This window comes from Abrus precatorius, unplaced genomic scaffold (genome assembly GCF_003935025.1).
Source record: "Abrus precatorius isolate BTA unplaced genomic scaffold, Abrus_2018 Scaffold8, whole genome shotgun sequence".
Lineage (NCBI taxonomy): Eukaryota > Viridiplantae > Streptophyta > Magnoliopsida > Fabales > Fabaceae > Abrus > Abrus precatorius.
Window position 1 is genome coordinate 12,196,136 of NW_020874428.1, and position 19,420 is coordinate 12,215,555.

The 19,420-nt window shown below is 33.1% G+C and overlaps 1 protein-coding gene and 1 non-coding gene across 2 annotated transcripts; one reads left to right on the forward strand and one right to left on the reverse strand.

Moving 5' to 3' along the window:
* The first annotated feature begins 272 nt into the window (after window positions 1–272).
* On the forward strand, window positions 273–6,043 carry LOC113848558 (uncharacterized protein C57A10.07). The gene is made up of 3 exons (XM_027478169.1): window positions 273–1,100; window positions 4,278–4,402; window positions 5,497–6,043. Exons 1-3 carry the CDS (start codon window positions 506–508, stop codon window positions 5,815–5,817), a joined length of 1,041 nt encoding a protein of 346 aa, XP_027333970.1. The 5' UTR covers window positions 273–505; the 3' UTR covers window positions 5,818–6,043.
* A 12,242-nt stretch (window positions 6,044–18,285) lies between these two features.
* Window positions 18,286–18,392, reverse strand: LOC113848586. The gene has a single exon (XR_003501851.1). It is a non-coding gene; the product is annotated as a small nucleolar RNA R71 (small nucleolar RNA).
* Window positions 18,393–19,420: the final 1,028 nt, after the last annotated feature.

Genomic DNA, 19,420 nt, shown 5'->3' on the forward strand with positions numbered 1-19,420 from the left:
AAATAAATAATTATAATAAAATTTTATAATAAAAAAATATACATGTATATTAAAAAAATTATATTTTTTATTTAAAAAAATTAATAAATAAAAATTAATAATAATTTTTTATATTTATATTTTTAAAAAAAAATTTAAACATAAATAAATAATAAAAATAGTATTATTAAAATTCAATATATTATAATTATGATTGTAAGTGCTATGTACTAGCAAACAGACAAAGACTGATCCTCAGAATTTGGATCTCCTTCTTCATCTTCTGCAATAACAAGTTTTAATTTCAATCAAGCAAACCAAAAACATCTAACTTTCCATTATTACACTTCATCCATTCTAAATCTTATTATAATAATATTTTCTCATCTTCCAAGTTCAGATTATTTATTTCTCCTCAAATTGTCATGTGACTCCGTTCATCAATTCTGCCTCAAGTCAACTGCGATCCAATGATTCCGTTGCATCGCCGCACTCTCATTTCCACATCATAGAGAAACCCATTACGATGAACAATTACCCTTTTGGATTCCAAGGCCCCAAGTCCTTTCCCGCGTACCCAAGAAGTGACTTCGACTTAGAATCAGGAACCACCATCAAACGAACCAGAAAGCCCAAAAGCTCTTCTTTTCACCCTTTCAGAATGATCAAAACACTCGGAAACCGTTTCCACCACTTTTTCAAGCTTCATCCCTGCATGGGTCTTTTCCTAGCCCTCTCCTTTGTCCTCACTCTTGTCATGTTTCTCTCCTTTTATGGCACCCAATATAAGATGCATAATGCTAATGCTAAATCTGATGTGGGTTTTGATGATTACCCTTTCTCAAAGCTTCATAACCTTGTGATGGTTGCTGGGCATTCCATTTACACCAGCAGCAATTGTGGCAAAATTGACAAAGAGGATTCTTGGTTTTTGGAGTCTTATCAAAAGAATCCTGGTCAAGCTGCCACTTTTGTGACACATATTTATAAGGGGGTTGAAATTGCAGCCAGGGATGACTCTGCTTTGCTCCTCTTTAGCGGCGGAGAGACTCGGAAAGACGCCGGTCCTCGCAGCGAGGCGCAGAGTTACTGGGCTGTTGCCGATTCGAAAGGATGGTTTGGTGAGTTATGGTGATTGTTTTGGCATTTGCATTGTGGCATTTTATCTGATTGTTGAAATTCAGTGTCTGTTTAATGTTCATTGTTGGGGATTATATAGGCCAGGAAACATCACCAGCGGAGAAGGGATAGAATTAGCTGATTCTACTATCAGGGGGTGTTTGGCAGGAAGATTCTTTTAAGTTTCTAAGAAATCTTCTGTGAGAACGTTAGATTCGCATATTTTGTAGGTGTATTTTAAAAAACTTTTCTAGGGAATGAAGGGGCTTTTGGTTTAAAATTTTTCTGTTTTCACTTTTAGTTACAAAATTGTCACCTTGTTTTCATTTTATTTCTTCTTTTCAAAGATTTGTATTGAAAACAGTGAAAAGAAAAAGTTATTTTTAGTGTTTCCTGTACAAATCTTTGAAAATAGAAATTAGATTAAAACCAAGGAGGCAGTTTAGTAAGTAAAAGTGAAAATAGAAAACATTTTCATCAACCAAATAGCCCCTATCATTCTCTATATGTTCTTTTAACTATGTTTTCTAGTAAAATACTCCCATGCGAGGGGTGGGAATTTAAATATATGTTTCGCACAACAGCTTTAGATGTGTGGTTTGTTGCTAACTAGTATTTAGTGTATCATTCTCTGTGTTAGACATGAATCAAAAAAGAAATTACAAATCATAATAATGAAAGAAAATTGAACATGGTAGATTAGCTAGGGAATTGAGCTGGTCTTTAGCTGCACTTCTGCGACCCATGTATGTGAATAGAACATGAGAATCAGCAGATTGCCTCGTTGTTTTTCTTAACTTATTGTCACCTTTCCTTATTAGCAACGAGATCACACTTCATGGGAAATAAAAAATTTACATTTAAAACATAATCTGTTAATTTTTAGCTGAATTAATTCTCATGTTATATACAATACTTGAGACAGTGGTTAGGTTAGAGACTTAGAATTGAAGAAAAAACTTGCTGGAGAGTCAGACCCTCAGCCATTCAATTATATAGATATTATTATACAAGCGAGGTCTCAAAATTTGGGAAGAAATCATACATAAATATTCTCGCCTAGTTACCTTAACTATATAAAGATAATAAAAGGAAATATTTACAACAATCCACAAACAATCTAACATAACCTCGGTTCCAACTTTTTATTTTACTGCTGCATCTTGAGTATTCTCATTCTATTCGAGTCCAACTTCTGTGATTTGAAAGCAATATAAAATTAGAGGAAATTTACTTCAAATAGGGAAAGAGAGGAGAGAATACATAGGGACTTTCTTTTATAAGCAAAGTTTTTTTTGGCTTTGACTATACATGTGGAGAGAAGTGCTAGGAATACACTCTAAAAAAGCAGAGAGAATCATTAAATAAGGTGTGTTAGAAAAAATGTGTTAAATAATAGATTGTGATACACTAGTACCAAGAATTGAGGTGGAAGATGATTATTATTCAAGAAAGATTCAAGAAAAATTGTTCTGTCCTATATCTAATGTAGGTGCAGAAAGACTCTCTCTTGCTGAACTAGAATACAAAAAGAATGATCTTTCAAACGTTCAGTGCAATACAAGAGGCACTAGTTCTCTCCTAACTTCTCAATAGCTCTCCCTCTACATACAGTCTGATAGAACTAGATCAAATAGAGAAAGCCCTAGAGAAAATAGATGAATAGAAGTGATAATATATGCATTATTCTCTAGTCCAACTCAAGATATTCGAGAGACCCTGTTCTCTTCCAATGCCTAAAGGCCCTAATCCTTTCACAAATGACCTGTTGATCTCTCTGTCCCTTCCTCTTAATATAAGGTCAATATGCCTTATTTTTTTCTACAATATTATTCTTCCTAACTACTAATTTAGTCTAATTAACTAACATCTTGTAACTAACTATGAGTCCTTAACTAACATATCATAACTAATTACAAATGAGAGTTACCTAACACGGTCCAATACATTTTATATGCTCCCTTCCCACTAGCTAAATCATTTGGCGCCATTGTTATCAGACCCATTTTGCCTAATCTGCCTAGTATAGACCCTTTTTATTATGGATCTATTTACATTATTGATATTATACTCCCCTGCAAAGCTTTCACCTTATCCTTAAGGTGAAAATTTGGAAAAGCTGACTGTAATGTAGACAATAGTTCCCATGAGTTCTCAAAGTCTGGTAGCCCTGCCCTAATAACTAGTACTTCTGCTTCTCATGCATCATTACACTGCAACTTCAACAACTGATAAGGTTGTAGTTGCAATTCCTAATCCTTTAAAAGTGCTACTAGAAGTGGCTAATATGTATAGAGACCTGTTGTAACTACCTCTCTTGAGGAGACTAACATGGAAACTAGATGAATTTTACTGTATTCTGAAATTGTTTAAAAGATGATTATTGTTCAAGAAAGTTGCAGTTCTTCCCTAGACCCAAACTCCCAAAGGTGTAAAAAGACAGTTTTTTGCAAAACTAGAATGCAAAAAGATTATCTTTAAAACTAGTTCAGTGCAATTTGAGAGGTATTGGTTCCTTCTTAACTTCTAAATACTTCTCTCTCTCCCTCATATGGTCCAATACATTTTTTATGTGTCCTTTCCTCTAGCTAAACCATTTGAGCCCATTATTATCAAGCCCATTCTTATTAGGCTCATGTACCTAATCTTCCTAGTATAAACCCTTTTTATTATGGGTTTATTTTCATTATTGCTATCAGATTAGCACAAACTTAATTTAATCTTTTTGTTTATTTTACAATTGTTATATAACTCTTGTAATTTAAAAATGGAAAATTTGTCCTCCCTTGTTACTCCAAAATGTCACTCCCAAATACCCTTAGTTTCATCATGTTCTCTGATTACTAGTTTATGCCTTGAACCTACTAACCTATGCATACGATAATAGAATTGTTGCTTTTTTCATTTAATTGCTATCGTGATTTATGTTACTAACAAAATTTCTTCTTTACTTCACTTCATAAATTTTTAATGCATACTCAATGACTCCAACTGTGTTAGTTGCTCACTCTTTTCCTATTTCTTCGTAATGTTAGCTAGATGAATCTCCACTGCATCATTTATCTCTGTTTTCTGAGGGTGCTGATATGGATGATATCACCTTTAGTCTATTGGCATATGCTTCCCTATTAAATCGCTTTTATCTGAAATTATCTCATTCTTTTGGATTGTTTGTGTAGGTAAAGAAGAAAGTGTGAAATGGAGAGCACTTACAGAGGAGCATGCACGGGACAGCTTTGAAAATCTTCTATTTAGTTTCTGTCGATTCCGGGAGCTTACAGGCACCTATCCCCAAAATATAACTGTATGCTAGCCTTGCTTATTTGAGTTGAGAAGCATTCTGTTCCTTTTTGTGTAAAGATGGAACATGTCAATATTTGTGTGAAGTGGCTAAAGTATGTAAAAAAGCGAAAAATGAATTTATCTAAAATCGCTTGCATTGTATGCAAGCTAAGGCTGCTCAGATTTTTGTAATGGCTGCTGAGAAATACTCTGAATTAAGTGTTCAAATATGCTATTAATATGCATACAGCACACATGTTGCATATGAAGTCTATCATTTTGTATTCCCAGGAAACTTAACACGGACTTATCTTTAAAGATCCTGTATAGGTCCCCTTGTTGCCTGTGGTAAACATTAAGTGTGTGCATCAAGTGACTAGGAATTATTATTAGTCCCTCAAGTCCTTTTTATAAGAAACAAAATGAAGTATTTTCTCGATTCGGTCCTAATTATAAGAAACATATGATAGATTTAAGATGTATTAATTACTAAATTTCTTTCATACCTTTCTTTTATTAGTGTCATTAAATAATAAATATACAAGCCACCAACTAAATCATTAATATTATAGGTGTTTTTTGAATAAAATTTTATGAAAAACATAACTGATTTATTTATTTTCCTTAATTTTAGTAATTTTGTCTTTTGTTTCTTATAAAATGACCGGAGGTACTAATATTTTTTTTTGGTGGTGGTGGGGGAGGGGAGGATATTGTACTTCTCATTCTTTTTTATATTATGATTTAGGGAACGCTTATTGACATTTCATTTCATGGTGGTATTATCAATTGCACCATATAAAAGTATGATCCCATGGACTAACAAATTTTGGCTTCTATTGTTACATTTAGACCTTTGCATGATGGCCACTGATGCCATACACATTTGACTTGCACTCCTTTTTCCTTACATATTTGTTGTGTGTTTCAATTTGATTTGTTGAATCTAAGAATAAGGTTGTAAGTTAGGAATTCAAGAAAAAAATTTGCTTTTATTATTGCATTTAGACCTTCTCTGCATGATGGCCACTGTGATGCCTGCACATTTGACTTGCACTTCTATTTCCTTACATATTTGTGGTGTATCCAATCTGATTTGTTGGATCTGTGAATCAGGTAGTAAGTTATGATTTCAAGGAAGAAAGATTTGCGCATCTACATCGATCTGCAATTGGCTTTCCAGAATCAAGGTTCTCCTATGCTGGCACCCCTGCTACATCAAATGCGAAAGCTGCTGCTCTAAGAGGCGAGGAATTGGTTAGAACTCAATTCCAAAGAGATCCATATGGATGTCGAGGTTCACTTTATCACAAGAAACTAAAGCGTGACCCTTTTCATCGGTCAATTCCTTATCCTAATGGGTGTCCTGAAATTGAAGCTTTATTCAGATATTGTGAACCAACTCCTTATCCTGGTGCACTCCCTTGGGCACAATAGAACATGACTCAGTCAAATTATACATGTGTAAAGTAACAAATTAGAGATATTAGATACAAATTACGTTGACTTGACATTGCACGAATTTGTTGATAAATGATTTGAAGAGTAAATTTTGTTGTGGGATGATGATAAATTGTGTAGATCAAAATATTGCTTCGGGTAGAAAGAGTGTCCAAGGTTTGTGAAAGGTGGTATATTAAAATTTTTGGTGTTCTCAAATTGACGAATGAGTCAGAAATCTGGGAACTGCATTGTGTAGAAAGAGTGATGAATGCATTTTGTTACATGTGTTATTACCTTAATGTTGATACTGAAGACACATCTCGAAAAATATTGGAGAGTTATATTATTCATACCATACTGTTCTACATTTTTTTTACAATACTATGTATTCTTTTTTTATCTTTCTGCATTAAATTAAACTCTTTATTCTTTCTTCATTAAATTAAATATCTTCACACACTCTTGATGCTCTAAGAGTGATGAAAGATATGCAACAAAGAAAATTAAGAAAGAATGGAAGAAGAATAATGTATTATGATTTTATTTTTTAATTTTAAGGTAACTAACTAATTATGTACTACTTATCTAGAAATACTCCTTCTCTCCACAAGTTGGAGCATAGATGTCACTGAGTAAGATATACTTATCTAGAAATACACCTTCTCTCCACAAGTTGGAGCATAGATGTCACGCAAGCTCAACTTGGAGAGGATAGGATGAATGTAAAGGTTTGGTGAAGGCATCAACTAATTAGGCAAAGGACTAGATTGGTAATAGGATGAATGTAAAGGTTTAGTGAAGGCATCAACTAATTTATTACTAGTGACAGAGTAATCTATTTTGATACGTTTGCTTTTCTAATGAAAGGTTAGATTATGAGCTAAGTAAATTGCATATTTATTACTACAAAATATAGTACCAGATTACTGAAGTGAGATTTGTAAATTTGTCAAGAGATAATGGATCCACTAGATTTCACAATTGAGGCTTACTAGAGCTCGATACTCAGCTTCAGAGGAAGATCTAGATAGGGGTGAAAAAAATCTGAATATAGAAGTTCAATCTATAACTCAAGCTAAACTGGATTTAAAAATTCCAACTTAAGAAAAACTAAGATATCCAATCCACTTTATTTTGGTTCAGACATGATTTGGATTCCATTTTACAAAACTAGATTTACTTTTATCAAAATTGGTTTTAGTACTTCCTCTATGTAGTCTTTGCAACGGGCCCAATGTGATCTTCTACCTAAATCAGAATTTCACTTCAAGCTTGGAGCAACTCAAGTCACCGAAAACTTCATTTTTGTCATGTGTGGCTACAACTAGCAGTTGAGAATAATTGAAGATCCTTCCCATGTTGATTTTGAGCCAATCATCAGAATTTCAAGATGTCTCTTTCAAATTCTTTTCTCAAATGTTGACTATATATTCATTGTATAAAGAAACGAGTATTTTAGATAAAATTATAAATTCAAAATTATATATATATATATATATATATATATATATATATGCGCCACGCATAGAGCTTAGGGGTGCATTATCTGATTATTGAAGTTTTGTGGATAACCTCATGCTATAAGTTCATTTTAAATTAAATTAAATTAATTATTATTTTATTCTCAACATAAAATAATAACAATAATATATATATATATATATGAATTTTTTTAAAATATAAGATAATAATATAAAATTAAAAATAAAATTTTTTACAAAGATTAAAATAATATTTAAATTATTGTAATAAATAATTTTAGATCTTTTTTTTTGTTTTTAATTACTAATTAAAATATTAAATATTTTTATATTTTGTAGTAATATATATTATTTTGTGATATTTTGAATCTTAATAAATATAATGTGACACCCGAACATGATTTTAGTAAAACATACATATGATTTGAATAAAAATAATATATATATTATTTTATATTTATATTTATTTTTTAATTTTAAAATATTATAACATAATAATTTTATTATTAATTTTTATTTTTATAGATTTTATTTTAAACTTTCATCATTAACTTTGTTTATTAAAAATAAGTTAAAAATGATAATAAATATTTTATAAATTTTTATAAACTGTAATACAATTAATAAATGTTACTAAAATCTTCTTAAAATGCACTAATTTAACGCAACGATGTGTACAACAAATTAGTTTTACCTTAAAAGTTAAATTCACAAATATATTGAAAATCAGTTTTGCCTTAAAAATTAAATTTAAAACTTGATTTTAAACTAATTTAATGCCAAACTAAATTTGAAACTAGTTTCAACAAAAGCTAAATTTAAAATTAATTTTAAACTAAATTCAAAATTTAAAAATACTTTTAAATCGATTAAAAAATAAAATAAAATAGTTTAAAATTTAATCTATATAATTAGTTTGTATAGTGGACAGATGATAAAAAGTAGAATATATATATAAATATATATTTATTTAATATAATATAAAACTAAGAAAAATTATATTATTAATAAATTAAAATATATGTAGATATAATTTTATATTAGTTATTATAAAATTTAAATATTTTTTAATATAATAATTTAATAATAATATAAAAAATGTTTATAGTATATTTTTACCGGATTTAAAACTGGTTTTAAACCAATCTAAATTTTAAAATTAAATTTAAACCGGTTTTAAAAAATATTAAAATAGATTGTTTATAATCCAATCTATATAATTAGATTTTAAATGGATCTAAATTGATTTTTAAAAAATCTAATCCATACACACTCCTAGATCTAGAAATGGTGCTTTGCTTCTTGGATTTACAGAATATAAGAGAAGATCCAATAAAGGCAAAATAACCAATAATAGATTTCCTAATATCTAAGTAACATGCCCAATCAAAATACACAAATTTTGAAAGTTTTAAAACAAAAGAACTTGGAAAAAAACAACCCTTTAGCTGGTGTTGATTTAAGGTACTTAAGTACTCTAATTGCAACCTAAAAATGAGAAATCAGAAGCTTAGCCATCAATTGACTAAGTTGTTAAATGAATAGGCTATATTTGACCTAGTGATGGTGAGATATAATAGTCTACCAACAAGTCATCTATAACTTCTTTCATTAGAATATGGATTGTCTTGGTTCTGAATACATTTTCATAGAAGGATTGAAAGGAATATCAACAGGTTTGGATTCCAATAAGGCACTTTTTTCCAATAACTCTAATGTGTACTTTCTTTGATTAAGCATGATTCTTGACTTCGATCTTGCAATTGTAAGACCCAAAACATATCTTAGTTGGCCAAGGTCTTTGATTTGAAATTGATCATCAAGAAACCTATTAACTTGCAAAATCATCCACATACACTAAAAAAAGTTATGAATGAATGAGAATTGATCTTAATAAACAAAGAATGATCAACATTAGATTGCTTATAGTTTAATGAAAATAAGGTACTGAAAAGCTTGGAATACCATTAGCAGCTGGCTTGTTTTAAATCATAGAGAGATTTGGTCAGCCTGCATACTTTGGACGGATTAGGGAAAGGAAGACTAGGAGAAGAACCATGTACACTTCTTCATAGAGATCTCTATATAAGAAGGCATTATTGACATCTAATTGCTCTAAGTACCATCCCTTAATAGCACACCAGTAGAACTCGAACTATAGTTAACTTTGCCAAAAAGAAAAATGTATCAAAATAATCAACACCTTCCAGTTGTGTGTAACTCTTGGCAACTAGATAAGCTTTATGCCTCTCAACACTACCATCTACATGTCTCTTGATTTTATAAACTCACTTATAGCCAATGGGAATTTTTCTAAGAGGCAGATTCACTATGGACCAAGTTTGATTTTTCTCAAGAGCTTGTAATTCAGCCTGCATATCCCTTTGTCAACAGTCTAATTTGGAGGCTTAATGATAGGTTGTTGGTTCAACAATAGAAGAGATAAATAAACAAAATTGTTTATAGGCATAGGAACAATTATCATAAGAAACCACAGATGAAAGAAGCTAAGGAATTGCACCTGAAGATGAAGTAGTAGAGCTAACTACAGTAAGGCTACAATGATAGTTCTCAAGGTAACTTAGTTTCTATCTGATTCTGCTAGATTGTCAGATAGGTGGGTGTTGGCATGTTTCTGCAATAATATAGGTGCAAAATCTAGACCAAAATGAGTAATGTAAAGATACATGTTTGTGGCAGGTGTAAGAGAGAGGTTGATGTTGAAGAAATATAAGTATTAGTTTTGGATAAAATTACTTGAGGAATGCTATTGGTGATGCCTGTAGGACCTAAATTATTTGCATGAAAGGAGAAAATGATATATCCTTTTGTCCTTTCTTTGTAACCCAAAAATACACATTTTCTTAGCTCTTAGTTGAAACTTAGTTTTATGAGTTTTAATAAAAGTGTAGGAAGTTTGAAATTTTTCAAATTTTTGTGGCAATTATCCTTGAAAGAATAGAGCACGGGCCATATTCAAAATGTGTTAATACTTCCTTTCAACAACACCATTTTGTTGTGGTGTTTCCATACATAATCAATTCTTATGTGTTTAAACTTGACATTAAATTGAGTTTCAATAAAGGAAACAAATATGTCTTTTGGTCTCATCTTTAGTTTTTAGCAAAATAATCCAAGGAAATCTATTGAAATCATTAACCAAAGCTGCAAAATATTATGTTCAAAAATTGATGGAATAGAATATGGACCCTAAACATCAAAACCAAGTAATTCAAAAATTGTATTAGATTTGGTAGTGTTATGATAGTATGATAATTTGTGCTATTTGACAAAATGAAAAACATCACAATGGGATTGAATATGAAAAGGGATGATAAGTTCATATTTTTATATATTTTATGACTTATATTTATACACTTAAAACTTTATTTTATATATATTTACACTAATTATGTTATTAATTGTTGCAGTTTAGCTAGAAGTTGTTATTAGTGCATTATGGAGATATTCTGAATGAAAATTAGATAATTTTAGTCCTTGGCTGTGCTATTTGAAGCTGGGTTTAAATTTTGAATTTAAAATTTAAATTTAGATATGAAGATTTGGAGCGATTCTGATTGTGGATAAAACTGATTTGAAAAGATAGAGTTTAACTAACTGAAAACTCAAGGCACAACCTATATAAAGAAGCCTTATGCTCTACACTTGACACTCCCACTTCTCTACATACCTTCTTCCCCTTCTTAGTTCTACCCAAACTCATCTTTGAGAGTCATTGGAGAACATTGGCAAGGACGACAAGCTTCCCCTTGGAGTCCAAGCAAGTGTTTGAGCATCTCTTCGGAGAACGAGAACTTTCTTTATCTTCTACGTTTCTGGGTTTCTTTTGTTTGAGTTTTTCTTTGTGGTTATGGGTTTATTTATCATGTTCTTCATAGTTTATTTTGTTATGAGTAACTAAACCTTGTTACAAACCAATTTGATGAACGATAGATTTTCATTTCATTTTGCAAAAAGATTTGTCATCAACCTTCATCAAAATATGCAGAAAAAGTTTGTAGTATCTAGGGTGCAAGCCTAGGTTGTCTCCAACGACTTTGGTTTGTAACATACATTGAACATGTTGTGAATATTTACTATAACAACAATTAAAACAAGGGGGTTTTGTGTAATTCCAATTTTAAGATAAAGGCAAGTGATGAAATTAATGAATCCAATCAATGAAATATGCAATCCTTAGTTTGTTCATGTAATTCTATCCCAATTCCTCTCAAGATTCAATACTTTTCCTCTTCCTCTGAATTAGGGTAACTCAAAAAGCAAGAATTAACCTTAATATCCCATACAAATTAAGCAATTTACATGGGCTCCAATCTCTCATCCCCAAGATTACGCAACCTTAGAAATTAACTTAGGATTAAGCAAACTAAGTTAAGAATTTCATTAAAATGAATTAGGGTTAATTAAGCAATATCCCCTTCATTCAACCATTAATTCAATTCAAAGAGTTGGGGAATGTAAATTCATGAAGAAAAGGGAATTATATTGACATTCATATCCAGGGATTCAAGAATCTATGAATTCACTAAGGATTACAAGAAAGTTTAGCCCTCCATAGAGATGGGTCTTACAAATTCAAGATGGAAACAAAGGGAAATCAACAACATAATGCAAGAATTAAAGGAAAATGAAGAGAAATTGTAAATCAAACCCTAAGATTGGCCTTGGCTATCACCCAAGGATCCTAAGCTCTGTAAAATGCTCCCAAAGTGGCAAAAGAATCTAAAGTTATGTCCAAAAGCCCGTACCCTAATTTCTCAAATCCTATTTATAGTGCATAAATTTTCGCCCAAAGTAACTACTATGGTTTCATAATGATAACGTGCAACGCTCCATAGTGTTTATGCGCAAGACCAGTGATTTGGGTCTCTCTGGAGTTGTCACTTTGGCATCAGAGTGATAATTTTGGCTGCTCCAGAGTGTCTACTATGGTTCCATAGTAGCTACGCGCAAGTCTTGTACTTTTTGGCCTATCTGGAGTTGTCACTATGGGTTCATTGTGATCACTTTGGTCTGCCTTTCTAGATCTAGCTTGCTGTAGTGTTCACTATGGACTCCAAAGTGATCACTTTCATCTCAAACTTTCTCAAATGCTAAAAATCCATGGAATAAGTCTAGAAACTCCTGCACAATTATTCAAATGATCAAAATTGCAAACTATATCTATGTAAATCAATGTAATTTAACCAAAAATTAAGAAATCTATGATAAATTGACCAAAATGATGTTTTTATGTTATTTATAATTCCTAAGTTTACTTTTTCTATTAAGAAACATTAAAAAGACAAGTAAAAAACTAATAAAATATGGATTCATCACAACCCCAAACTTAAACTTTTGCTTGTCCTCAAGCAAATCATAATTCAATAAAGGCACTTGTAAGAGGGTTGGATTTATCCAAAAAAAATTCTTTCAAAATTTTCATTCCAAAATCAAACTCTAATTGACACTTCCAATGTTTTCACAATCATGGATTCATTCAACAAAGAAATCATGTCTAAATCAATTATTTTCAAGCAAAGTCCCACTAAACTGAAACAAAAAAAATCTAGCAAGGTTTCATGTAATCCACACAATGCAAAGAAATTATCTAGCTCACAAGATGGTGTTTCACTCTTCACTCATCAATATTTCAGGCTAAGTGTTTTCCCTCAATTCATGCATTTTGCCTTACCCTACCATATGTTTGCCCATATTCTCAATCTCCTTTGCCTAGATACAATGAACCACCTATCATAAGGGCTTTGTTGGTCACAAATAGGATTAGGTTAGGCTCAATTTTGATCAAGGATGGACAAAAGCTCAAGTGGGTATTTAAGAGGAGGGCATTCTTTTGAGTAAGTGAGTACAACAACTAAGAGTGGAATGCATAAAATGATGCAGCAAGTGATATTCAAGCACTTTTTCACCATATTTTTCATTTGCTTTGCCTTATGTGGAAAATCCTTTTCTATCAAAATGACTTGTTGTCTTTTTCTTTTTCTTTTTCTTTTTCTCTCTTTTTCATTCATTCATCATTTTTTTTATGGACTTTGACAATCATTCTCTTCTTCAATTTCAAACAAATTTTTTTGACATGTAATATTGACATGTAAAATCCTCACCACCCCAAACTTAAGAGCTTGCTTGTCCTCAAGCAACTACAATCATAATTAGCACCCCAAACTTAGTTTATTGCATTCACTCTTGATGCAACTCAAAAGAAATACCTCTCTTAAAGTAAGAAAAATATTTTTGCAGACTAAGTTTTGGCAAAAGAAGGAATGTGGAACAAGGGAAACTAGGTGCAAAGGTGTTGAAGGTTGGGTGAGTGCGTGCAAAGAAGGCCTCAATCATCTAGATGAAAAATTGCACAATGCATATTCAATTAAGAAACAGGGCAAGTTCTAGAGGATACATGCAACAATACATGTAAATTGCACATAGAAAAGAATTTAAAGGCTCAATTCTCTACCATGGTAACAGGTGATAATTACTTAACAATATGTGATTACAGTTCACCTTTCAAGAAAATATGTTCAGCATGGTAGGAACGAAAAATATTCAAAAACAGAGAATGATCATGAGTTGAATGGAAAGTGCAATCAGAATGTAACTATGGAATTACAAAACTGGATTATATTAAAAGAGAGATAAGGAAAATATTTTTGTATTTTCAGTTAACACTGTGCAAGAAAATTAGACTAAGAACATGGAAACAGAGGCAAAGAGATCACCCCCCTTTCATAGAAAGTAGAATCACATCTCAGGGGTCAAATTCATGCTCCTCTTAATAGGACTGAGGGTATTTTCTGCATAAATATACACAAAATTCAGTATAGGGAGCAAATATAAAGCCAAAAAATGGAATAGATATATATAAGTGAAAATGTCAGAAATGTTCAGATTAAGAGTGACAATACGAAAATAAAGCAGTAAAGGTGGAAATAGAAATGTGCGATATTTACAAGGAATTGGTGGTTAGTAGTAAACACAGGGAAATAACATAAAGTAAGTGAAACGTGAGTGCAGTGAAAAAGAAACTCAGACTAAATAACATCTTCATCAGAACTGGAAAAGGCAGAGTCATCATCATCTTCTACTGCTGCTCGGAGGTCTTCATCTGAGGTACTGGAGCTGCTGTCATCTGCTTCAGTTTTGGCAGGGGCAGTAGGAGGAAAGGGTGGAAGGTCACTCTGGACTGCTGCTCGTAGGTAAGGGGCACTGAAAGTAGGAGCTTCATAAAGCTGCGTGGTAGTCATCCCCAGCTTCTTCCCTATGTGCAGCAGCATCGTGTCCATAAATGTCATGAGGGCCTTCTGTCTAGCATGAATAGAGTCCTGCCTCAGAGCAAGCTGCTTCATCTGCTCCCTCATCCTCATTGGAGTATCCCTCCTATAGTCAGTTGGTAAGGATAGTCCTGGGTCAGCAGTCTTTTTGGGTTTGAAGAAGTCCTTCACCATTGCTGTAGAAATAGGAGGGTCTGCTCTGATTTTCTGCAGGTAGTCGCCAAAAATCTACCCCAGCATCTTGGCATACCATGGTGATGATGGATGGAAAACCCATGAAATCTTTGCTCCTGCTCAAGATGTCCATGATGGCACTGTTGATTACCTCACCCAAATGGATGGGCATGCCTGTCAGGATTGCATAAATGAGCTCTGCTCTCTTCACTGCCAATGTAGAGGAGTGGAGGACTGGCATGAAAGAGCTGAGAATGAAGACACTCCAGGCTTTTTCTGTAGGGATGAGGTGCCTTGTGGTCAAGTTCTTGGGCTGCATCTTACAGTCAAATTCCCAATTCTCACCTTCCTTGCAGACAGTTTCAAGGATAAGCTTGTAGTCCTTATCCTTTTGGATGCTGAAGGTGGTAAAGTCCAGTTGGCCAGTTGACTTATGCACAACTGGAATATTCAGAACTCTTTGGATGTTGGAGGGGGTGAAGCTGACTAGTTTTCCCCTCACTATGCTGTGTCTGGGAGGGAGAGTGTCGCCTTTAACCCTCATTGCATTGGCAAAGAACTCTTGGGTGATTTCCTTCCACTCATTACCAGCATAGGTCGTGAAAAGGTCCCATCCTCTCCTCTGAATCTCCTTTTCAAATTGGGGATAGGTGCCTTCTTGAATTTCAAAGTTGTGGTCCTGCACCAACTTTCTTCTCAGGATGTTTGTTTTGAAATATTCTTCATGCTCCAATGACCTAAACCTGGGGTCATGGTTAGGTGGGGTGCAGAGGAAGATGCACTAGCTGTTTTGGCCCTCTTGGACCTTGGAGTGCTTTTCCTTGGTGTATTGACCATATTTGCTGTAGAAGAAAAGAGTTTGTGTGAGATATATATTGATATTATGCAGCAACTGTGTGTATCAACTAAAATAACATTCAACTGAATAGTTGATGAATCCATATTTTGACTGATATTTTAGCATAATTCTAACACAAATGATAAGAAAAATATATAAAGAAAGCAGAAAAACTTAGAAAAAGAGAAAGAATTAAATTTTGTTTACATATGTAGTTCTTTTAGCAATTGTGAAATTTTTGCTTAGGAATTAAGTTTTTAATCTTGTTTTTGTAGGAATAAATTGAGCAAGGATCATATTCATGGAAGTTTGATGACAAGGAAGAGGAAAGAAGCAAGTCTGGACTCCAAAAACTCAAGAATAGGAAATTGCAGACTGGGCGTGATCACTATTGTCAGTGAAAGTGATCACTTCAAAGCTCAAAGAAGAAGTGAAGCCTGGGCGTTACCACTTTTATTATTAAAAGTGATAGTTCCAGAGAGGCAAAATATCAGGAAAGCTCTGCGTAACCACTATTGTCATCAAAAGTGATCGTTCCAGAGAATCTTCAACTTGGCGAGCTGCGCGTAGTCACTTTTATCAGAAAAAGTGATAACGCGCAACTACCTTGGCTCTGCGTTGTCACTTTTATCATCAAGAGTGATAGTTCCAGAGAGCTCTCAATATCAGGAAAATGCACGTGGCCACTATTTCTGAAAAAAGTGTTAACGCGCAACCAAAAACTCTCTGCGTAACTACTATTTCTCATAAAAGTGATGACGTGAAAATCTGGGAAATTTTATAAATACCAGAAACAATCCGGAAAAAAGGGATTCTGTTCATTTTCAGTTTTTTTAGTTAGTTTCTGGTTAGAGGAAGTGAGAGAGAGGAGTGGGGATTCAGATCTTAGAGCTTCACGAAGAGGAATTGGAGTGGAGCAAGCTTCCATGGCGTTTCTGAGTTTCTTCTTCTCTTCTTCTCTTCTTCTCTTCTTCTCTTTCTTTTTCTTCTTTTGCTGCATGGCTGTGTAATTCGTTCATAGTTAGGGATTGTAGATCTGAAATGAACATGTTGAATTGATTTGGATCTGAATTTCAAGCTTTGGAATAGATTGAGTGATTGATTCTGAACTTCACGTGGAAATTGAATGGAAATTTGATTAACTAAATTCAGAGGAACCTTTGTCAATGGAAATTGAATTTGTTCTTCAGATCTGAACCAATCACCGAGATTTTAGTTTTCTTAGGGATAAGGAACTTTGATCTTGCAATCTTTTGGTTTCTTACACTTAAAGCAACATTGAATTGAATTAGATCTAAGGAATTAGAATGGTTTAATTGAATGTTAGGTTCACTGAGTTAAGGAATTAACCTCTGAATAGTATAAAGTGAAACTAATTGTCATTCTTTCCAATTGCTTGTTAATTCAGAACTTTATTGATTAAACATTGGAGTTTTGGTGAAGCAATTCCCTAGCTATGGTTTCTCCCTCTGTTATCACAGAACTGTGTGTTCATTGTTTTGTTTTCTGCAAGTTCATTTTACTTTTAATTGTTCCAGTTTGCTGTTATTAGATGTTACCACTCTCCTTACAATTTCGAGAAAGCTTAAATGGTTATAATTCTATGAAGTGATACTTGAATCTAAATTCCCTGTGGAGACGATATTTGGATCTTAAATTTACTCATCACTTGCTGCAATCCTAGTGCACTTGCTAGTGTAGATTGCTAACAACAAGTTTTTGGCGCCGTTGCCGAGGAATTTTGCATTTCAATATCATTAGTAGTAGAAAAATAACTAGATTGAGCATTTAATTTGTTGCTTTGCTTTCAAATTGCTTTCTGCATAATTTTACTGCACCTTGTGTAATATTCTGCATAATATTTCTGTCTGCTGCATAGAATTTTTACATCTTTGTTATCTGCATAATTTTAGTTTTCATTGTTCTTCATAGTTATAATTGTCATTCTGCATATTTGTACATGATTTTACAATTCTGCAACTGCTAGATTTAAGTTTCTATATGCTTTTACTGATAGATTTTGCATGAATTCTGTTGTACATTTCTGAGTATCAATTGTAGTCTAATTTTGATTCAAACTGATTTGTATATGCGTGGTAAAAACAAGAATAAATCAATTCTGGTCTTTGATCCTGACATAGACATAACTTTGAGAAGATTGAGAAAAGAGTCTAGAGCAGAAAAAGCCATAGGGAGTGATAGTGAGTTAGAAGTTGTCCATTCTCCAGAATCTCAGAGTAATTCTAGAGTGAAAAGAACATCTACACCTTTGAGACAACCAAATCCAGCAATAGAAATGGCAGAACAGAATAGATTTAGAACATTAGGGGACTATGTTATTCCTAACATGCAAGGTTTTAACTCTTCTATAATTAGGCCAACTATTCAAGCCAACCATTTTGAGATTAAACCTGCCCTACTACATTTAGTCCAACAGGATCAGTTTGCTGGAGGAAATTCTGATGATCCTAACCTGCATATTTCAAATTTTCTGCAGCTATGTGACACCATAAGAATGAATGGAGTTAGTGAAGAAGCTATCAGATTAAGACTATTTCCTTTTTCCTTAAGAGATAGAGCAAAATGTTGGTTACAAGCTCAACCACAAGGAAGCATCACAACCTGGACAGAACTTGTGAATAAGTTTTTAACTAAGTACTTCCCTCCATCCAAAGCTGCTAAGTTAAGAGGAGAAATTACATCTTTTGTGCAGCAAGAAGGATAATCATTGTATGAAGCATGGGAAAGATACAAAGAACTGCTTAGAAGGTGTCCACATCATTGTATTCCAGATTGGATGCAATTGGAGACTTTTTATAATGGGATAAATGCAGTAACAAGAACAATGGTTGATGCTGCTGCTGGAGGTTCATTAAATACAAAGTCCTTGGAAGAAGCTCAAATGATTATTGACATGATGGCATCTTCAATGTATCAGAATTCAAACTCAAGGAACCAAGGAAGAAACTCTGGTCATGAAGTTAAAGTTATGGAAACTTTTCTTGCACAAAATCAGCTACAAAATCAAATGTTTTCAGAACAATTAGCTGCCTTAACACAACAAATCAACAATATGCAAACAGGGAGTATGCCTACCAGTCATCTAAGTTGTGACTTTTGTGGAGGAAACCATGCAAATGGTGCATGTGAGGCATCCACAAGAGCAAGTGAATTATATGAATAATTTTCAGAGACCACAGCTATCATATCCCCCTGGATTTCAATTTTCGAATAATAGAACTCAGCAGTATTCTAATTGGAATAATCAATATTCTGCTGCAAAGAATTCTAACTCAACTTTTCCTTTTTCTAATGCAGGTCCAGCAACACAACAGCCTTATTTTCGGAGGAATTCATCCACTCAACCTCAAGGAAATCAAAAATTTTCCAGACCTATGAATGAGAGGTTGACTGAGATGGAAGAAACTATGTTGCAATTCATGAAGGTGACTCAAACAAGCTTCAAAAACCAAGAAGCCTCCATGAAGAAACTAGAGACACAGATCGGACAATTAGCTGAACAACTATCCAGCAGGGATGAAGGAAGATTTCCAAGCAATACAGTAATCAATCCTAAAGAACAATGTCAAGCCATAACTACAAGGAGTGGAGCTGTAGTTGCAAGCCCTAAACCAGTAGAAAAGAAAGTGAATGATGCAGCAGAGAGAAAAATTGAACAAGATCTGCCACAAGGAAATTTTAAGCTAGAAAGACCATTCAGAAGAAAAAGTAGATGTTCCTATGAATTCTGAAAGGAAAACCAAAAAGCAACTCTTTGAGGAAGCTTGTAAGCCAATAGACCCAGAAAAATACAA